The sequence below is a fragment of the Morus notabilis genome, unplaced genomic scaffold (assembly GCF_000414095.1).
Source record: "Morus notabilis unplaced genomic scaffold, ASM41409v2 Scaffold298, whole genome shotgun sequence".
Taxonomy (NCBI): domain Eukaryota; kingdom Viridiplantae; phylum Streptophyta; class Magnoliopsida; order Rosales; family Moraceae; genus Morus; species Morus notabilis.
In genome coordinates, this window is record NW_010359398.1 from 138,760 (window position 1) to 146,234 (window position 7,475).

At 36.0% G+C, this 7,475-nt stretch overlaps 1 protein-coding gene across 1 annotated transcript; it reads left to right on the forward strand.

The window, feature by feature from the left end:
* Positions 1-389: 389 nt before the first annotated feature.
* Positions 390-5,032, forward strand: LOC21396108. The gene is made up of 10 exons (XM_024163106.1): positions 390-620; positions 719-995; positions 2,262-2,363; positions 2,464-2,546; positions 2,777-2,893; positions 3,111-3,213; positions 3,290-3,584; positions 3,702-3,956; positions 4,063-4,259; positions 4,536-5,032. Exons 1-10 carry the CDS (start codon positions 505-507, stop codon positions 4,650-4,652), a joined length of 1,662 nt encoding a protein of 553 aa, XP_024018874.1. The 5' UTR covers positions 390-504; the 3' UTR covers positions 4,653-5,032.
* Positions 5,033-7,475: the final 2,443 nt, after the last annotated feature.

The window sequence follows — 7,475 nt, forward strand, 5'->3', positions numbered from 1 at the left end:
AAATATACAATTTTCGTGTCAATTTCGAGTTCACGGGTCAATTTCGTGTCACAGGTCATTTTCGTGTCGTGTCGTGTCAATCTGTAAAGTGGTCGTGTCGTGTTCAGGTTGACTGTAAATTTAAAAATAAACGATCAAAACACGACACGTGATACGAATTGTCACCCTTAATATAATATTATTGAAAGGATTAATTTTATAAATGCTTCTTAAAATTATGCATTCTATTTTAAAATGCCCCCACCTTTTAAAAATAGTTTAAAACGCCCTTGATATATACAAAATCATATTGAAAAGATATTAAAAAATAATTGAGGTGATATGATTTTATTGAAAAGATATTATAAGGGACAGGAAAACGAATTCCCGAATCCCGCCCAACATGTGTTTTGAGCGCTCTCTTTGAAATTTCGCTCCATTTTCTTCCTCGCAAAGACCCAAAAAGAGGGAAAGAGCAAAAAGATAACCAAACCACAAAGAGAGAGAGAGAGAACGAGATGATCAATGGCCAACAACACGTTTGGGAAAACCATTTGCTCAATCTGCTACGAAGACCTGAAGCCCGTCGTTGAAGATCTCCAAGCCATCTCCATCTGCGGCCATGTCTTCCACGAGCTCTGGTAAGTGTTCCCTTCTCTCTCTCTAGACATGTATTTGTGCGAACAATCTGTCTGAAACTGTACCCTTTTTGCACGCTTGGCGTCGGCAAAACCTTAAGTCTGCAGCAGTGGTTCGAGTACTGCTCGAGCACGAAGAAGTGCAGTTGCCCTGTCTGCAAACAGGGATGCAAGGCGAAGGACGCCGCTCGGCTCTACTTCCAGTCGATCGGCGACTCGGCTGATCCGTGTCTCACTCAGAGGCCGATCGCCGCCGACCGCGGGGAAGAAGATTCCGAGGCGTTGCGGAGAGAGGTCAGGAGATTGGAAGCGAAGGTTCTAGGGCTTGACTCGGTGCTGGAGCGGCGGGGGAAGGATCTCAAGGAGCTCAACAACGAGGTATTTGTAGAAACAAATGAATTAGCATAAAGATTTTGATTGCTCTGTTTATTTTATTTTATTTATTTTGGGTTGTGATTTCGAATCTGTAATTGAAAATTAGTGGCAATTAGTATTTTTTATCAGATTGGAATTAAAGTTTATGGAGTTTATCATGTTCTTGTTAGTCTTTGTAGATCGTTGGGAAATAGATGACAGTAGGTGAAAAAAAGGGAGTTTAAAAGTGTTTAATTATGAAATGGACCCCAGATTAAGAACATATGCCGTAAAGTGCAAGGCCTTTTCGTGATATCGATAGAATGAAAGGTTTTAACCACAATACATAAGGTTGGAGGTTTGGAGCTCAACAATGAGGTATTGGAAAATTTATAAAAAATAGGAAGTCTTCAATGTTTGCTTTAGAAGATCCCCTTATTTGTAATTGCTGATGTTTCAAATTCTTACTCAGATAATTGTAGGTCTTGTTCAAGCCACGGTATCCAATACTTTGATAAAGAGTTAAAGATTCATTTTTGGTCCAGGAAAGATGATGTAAAATAGAGAAATTCTCGCATCCCGAATAATTCTTGCAATGCAATAATTCAACTTAGAGTATGTTTGGTTAGAGGTAAAGAAAATAAGAAGAAAAAGAAGGCATATGATCTAGGTGGGGAAAGTAGAGAGGACGGAGAGAACCTTTCTCTTATTGTATTTGTTATGGATTCACTCCTCTAATCTTGCTATATTTGGAGAGATTAAAATTGGGCTCATTGAAGGATTTGAAATTCCTCACCCAACCATTCCCTCCTCTTTTCTCTCCTACAAAACAACCATGAGTACCAAAATCTCTCCACTAATCCATTCACTCATCTCTCCCCTTCCCCTTTTTTCTCCTAAGGTCCTACCAAACAAGCTCTTAAAGTGAACACTAGAAATATTACTCGAATGTGCCTAATGAGGCCATTTAGCTTAGATAGTTCACGTCTATAGGCTTAGATGGTTCACGTCTATAAAGAAAAAGAAAAAAAGAGAAAAAAATTACATGTTTCAAAGTGAAATCGGCGTTAGATATTTTTTCCTCATTGTTTTTTATACCAGTTCGTATTGGAGCATACCATGAGGATAAAAAAAAAAAAATCCTATCGCATGCATAATGTGCCATTCTAACATTTTGTCATTTAGATTCTCAGCAAGTAGTAAATGAAGGGTTATAATCTCTTTGTTGGTTATTTATTTTCATCGTGACTGCTTTTTGTCATTTGGTTAATTTGTGGCCTTTTGTTTCAGCTTTGCCTTTGTAAGGAGCAGGAGAAAAAAGAAACAGCATTGAAGAATGAAGCCTTGAAAGAAAAAGCATTCATGCAACAGCTGCTTCGCGTGAAAACTGAGGTGAACTTTTGACTGCACTGTTTTCTCTTAACAATTAGGCTTTATTCTGCAAACTTCTACATGAGAAATTCTAATAAAGTTTTTGTAAATTGTGTCATAGGAGCTCGATAAATCGACTTTGGAGTGCTTAAGGTTGCAAGAAAGAAGTATGGCTTTGGCGAAAGAGCTTGCGGCATTAAAATTGTAAGTGCATTTGCAATGAGGATGATGTCATTTACCTTAGTTTTTTACTTTTTCCTGATAAGATTTGAATATGAACTTGCCTCAGACCTACTCATATTACTGTTTTCCAGTTAAACACAGCTGAAAGGTCACTGCAGGAAAATAAATAAATAGATTAATAATTCGTTACATATTTGTTTGCTTGTGTTACTATTTGTTGCTAAGACATATATATGGCTTTTGTTATCCAGGGTATCTGATTTAGATCTGGATGAAGATGAGGTTCTAAAGCTTGCCTCCTTTGGTAGTGGGGGTAATAGTCAAGATACGGTTGACATTTTACGAAGGTCCTTGGTTATGCGGAATAGGTAGTCTACCTGAATTTCCTTTAGTATGTACCATAATAGATTTGGGAAGGAGAAAGATGATTGACGCCGGTTAATGTGTTTGATCTTAGTCTAATTTTTGAGCAAATTATCAGTTAATCACTCCTTCATTTTACTCTTAATGAAATTGGTTAAGCTTTATTATTCTTTCTTTCTTATGTTTTGATTTATTTGACTTCGCTGTGTACTCATCTCATAGGAGCTACAAAGAATTGATGGCTAAGTGCAATCTTCTTGGACGAGGAGAGTCTCGATCTACTAAAAATTTAGAGAAGGCCAAAGAAAAGATAAACAGATTGAAGGTAAGTGTAGTTTGAGGATGTTAGTGGTTCTCATTGATGACTTTTTCCTCAATTATTATCTTGTGGCCATCATCAGGAAAGGGTAAAAGAATTGGAGATAGCTGTTGAACTTAAAGATAATAAAGTCCTGAGGGAACTGAAAGCTTCCAAGAAAACTCATTTGGATGGGCTTGTTAACGACGGTGTGAACTGTAAATCTGATTCTTTATTCAACAATTATGTATCAGAAGACCAAAATAAACAAAGTTCTGTGCCCAGGCTTAACTTGGAGCAGTCAGGAAGCTTGCAAGATGATCTATTGTGTCCTAGAAAAGTACAAAACTGCAAACCAGCAGATTATGTTGATATGGATTATACTCGAGGTGGTCCAGGTACCATATCTTATAATAAAGAGGAGAATGCTTGCTCTTTAATAAATGTGGATGTCTCAAAATCTTTTATGTCCGTTTGTGAACATCCCAATCCTGCATCAAAATGTAAAATCACAGAGGATGTCATTGTCTTGAAGCCTGCTCCGAAAATATCAAATGCAACTTCTGATATGGAGAAAGAAACCTCTGTGCGTCAAGAAAGTAACCCTGATGTGCCTTTGAGTTCAAGAACTAGTGTTGACAGTACCCCCAAGACCTTTGCTGTTGATATTGATGACGATGTGACTTTGCTTCTTGATGATGTTGCACAAGTTGAACCCACGCTTAACATTAGAAAAGAATCTTCTACCCCATTGCCTCCTTCCAACCCAGGTATTTGCTCATGCTTTTTTCAGTTTGATTTGAACAATGCATCATAGAAATATTAGTAAAATTTGCCTGAAGAAAATTGGTTGCTAAATTGTTCTCACAACTGCAGGAGGCATATGTTTTTCTGGTGGATTGCTTGCGCCTGATGGAACAAACAGGTATTTGGGTAAATGGTGTAAGCGGGGTCAAAACAAGGAGACAAGAGAAGGTGTAAACACAAGTATTTCTGGCGATTTGATTGCCATTGGAGCTGATGGAAGAGGTGGTAGGATCAAAGTTCTGAGATCTCTGAACCAATCCTCACTGGTGGGTTGATATATTTTGTTTATATTGAACACATTAATGTTGTCCAAATTCCAAATAATTTGCTAAACTGTCATATGCTAATTTGGATTTTGACCTGATATGTCTTATAATTTGAGGTTCTTGCTGTTGCGCAGAACACTGTTAACATTGTAAGATATGTTGTGCTATCAAAACATTAGCACGTTGCTTCGGCCTTTTTTTTACTCTATGCGTTAGTGTCAGATCAAACTTCTTTGTCCGAGATCCAAATGAAAAACATGCATTCTGACTTTGCAGGATCATAAGGAGACTTCAGTAGGGGTAAAGAGGCGCAAGAATGGACCCACGACAAACAGTCAACCGTCCCGAGGATGCTTGCAAATTGAACACTTCTTTGGAAGGGTTAATAACTAACAATTTAGAGGGTCTCAGAAAATAGGCCAGGAATCCCTCAAGAAGACCATTCTTTTGGCCAGGGAGAAAGAGTAAAAGTTCTTTTTTGCCAATTATCTGGTCATGCATACGTTCTATGTAGGAGGAAGTCATTGGCGAAAGAATAAAAATGGCCTGTGCTTGTTTGTAGATGTATTTATTGACCTTATTACGTTTGAGTCATCCCCTGATCTTGGATGGGCTGGTTCAACTCAAGAAGCTACACATCAATATGGTTTGGTGCCTTCCGGGTCAGACCTTTCCTAATGAAGCTTGCCTTTAGGTCCTTGGTCAATGAAGAATGATAAGTTGTAATTTTGTCTTCTTTCAAAGTCAACATAGGTAAAAAAAAAACCTCCAAAAGACCCACTTTGAAGAGTTTGTTATACGATCAGTGAGTTATTTTCATCCAGTTGCTGCCTGGATTGACATAAAGCATCATGTTGTTTTATGGACTTTTGGAAACCTAAATTGGTTTTGGAAGAGCAACGTAGAGAAAAGGAGCGTTGAGATAATGTACTTGGTGTGCTGAACTTGACTTTGCTCCATAAAATATACTTTGGTTAGGCTTCGGTTCTGGGGTGGCGGGAAAGTTTTTTGCATGGGATGTTTGGTAGCCCAAAGCTATTAGGAGACGTTTGGTTTATGGATTAAAATCATGAGATTAGAATTATTTTTAATTTACGTGTATTTTTTATGAGAAAAAACACTGTAGCAAATCATGAATCATGATTCGAATCGGGATATGAATTCTCCAATCAAACAACCTCTTAGTGTTCAGAGTATTTTTAAAGAAATTATAGCTAATAGTTTGTTTTTTTTTTTGTTTTTTGTTTTTTTTTTTGAGGGAAGCTAATAGTTTAGTTTTGGAATCTTTATGTTTGTATCAATGTTAATAATTAGCATATTTAGTTTCTTTAAAAATTTTGTACAGGTAATGAATGGATTTATCAACTAAAAATTAGTAAATATTGTGTAAATAAAAGAAATTAGTAACTATTATTAAGAAAATGTGTATAACTTGTGGTTTCATAGAAATCCGGTAAATCCTAGTTTATCAAACTTGATAATAGAGAATTCTAAGAGAATCTCAAATTTATTAAATTTGATAGTAGGATGAAATGCAGTTAATCTTGAATTTATTAAATTTAGTTATGGGATAAATCCTATACATTTTTTTTTTTTGGAAAGGGAAATTGTATTTAATTAAAAATTTATAAATAGTTATTTTGGTATAATGTTAATGATCTATTAGAGGGATGAATGCACGTTTGAGGCCTGAAAATAAGAGAACATCTCGAGACACTAACAATGAGCACACATAAAGCTCGAATTGACAAAACTCATCCCATTAAGATATGCTTTCGAGCAGTGGAGAGACATATTGCCAAACACTATAAAAGGGGGATATCTACACGACATAAAAAAAAATTGTAACCGAACCAAGACAACCCTGTCATGAGACATGCAAACAACCTTAAGCCGATCACCAAAAACTAACAATAAACAGCAAAACAAACAAGGGTTGGGTAAGGAGAACACCCTTAGTACAAACACAAAAATTACATTAAAAAAATAGAAAAAACCTCCAACCACCATCGTTAGAAGCCTTCGGTGAAGGGCAACCGGCCAATGGGCCGTCGATGGAGATAGCCGGCCAAGAGATCTTAGACACCAAATGACAAAGTTACCTGGAAACGAAGCCCATCCGGTCGGCTTTCAAGTTCCAACCCGATTTAGATCCACCTAAACAGAGCCACCACATTGTACACTATCACTACTAATGAGAAGCTCACGACGAGAGAACTAGAGGACTAAGTTTCATGGCCGGGAGCTCGGCCACATGCCCGAAGATAACTTGGAACTCTGGCCGTCGTTCACTCTTTTTTCTTTAGTTCGTGTGAGGGAGAGTGAAAGTTTAATACTACGATGCGTAATTGATTTATTTTATACATTTGAGTATTTTCTATTTACTAACCAAAATCTTCTACTATTTATTTTTATTTCCTAAATAAAAGATATTACTTTTATACTATCTTGAAAACATTAATTTTTACTTGATCAAATGTTCGTCATTTTTTCATTTTAGGATCCATGATAGTGATGCATTGGTTACCACTCTTCATTAAAAGATAGTTACATTGATTGATTTTTTTTTTTTTTTTTGGGGGAAAAGATTGTATGCAGGCTACGTTGCCATTGGAGACAAGCTGATGGTGCTCACAAATAGAATCCCAAATTTCTATTTCCTCTACTATGTTAAAGAGCAGATAGCTTTTTACTGTACAACTTTGATATCATTCCGTTTTATTTTTTCTTTCTTTCTTTTCTTTTCTTTTCTTTTCTTTTCTTTTCTTTTCCTTCTTTCTCTCACTTTGTGTTTAGCTCTCTCTCTACTTCTCTTTCTAACTCCCGTCTTTACTCATTTTATTTCTTTTTTTTTTCTTTTATAAACATTTTCTCTCTTTCTTTTCTATTTTTCATTTCCTTATTATTTGCTCTATTAGTCTACGGTAAACTTTTGTACCAATATTGCCCTACCTCTTTCCTTTCCGTTCCTCTTTTATTTTCTTTCTATTGCAATTTTTACGCCCTCAAAGATTTCTTGAACCTATCTTAACTTATCAGAATAAAACTCATTTTTCTGATCAATTCTAACTTATTATGGTTAGTTTCTTTCATTCATTTCACGGTCAAGTTAGTTAATAAACTGTATATTTAATAAATCACAAAATAATTAGACCACTAAAAGTAAATATCAATGAGTCAAAATAAAAATAAAATACGTATCTTTATAAGTTATTT

Bases quoted from the DNA above. Each gene is read 5' to 3' on its own strand.
- LOC21396108 (XM_024163106.1), top strand. From the start codon at position 505: ATGGCCAACAACACGTTTGGGAAAACCATTTGCTCAATCTGCTACGAA. The intron at 621-718 runs GTAAGTGTTCCC...CAAAACCTTAAG, and splicing joins CATGTCTTCCACGAGCTCTG to TCTGCAGCAGTGGTTCGAGT. The intron at 3,214-3,289 runs GTAAGTGTAGTT...GGCCATCATCAG, and splicing joins AAAAGATAAACAGATTGAAG to GAAAGGGTAAAAGAATTGGA.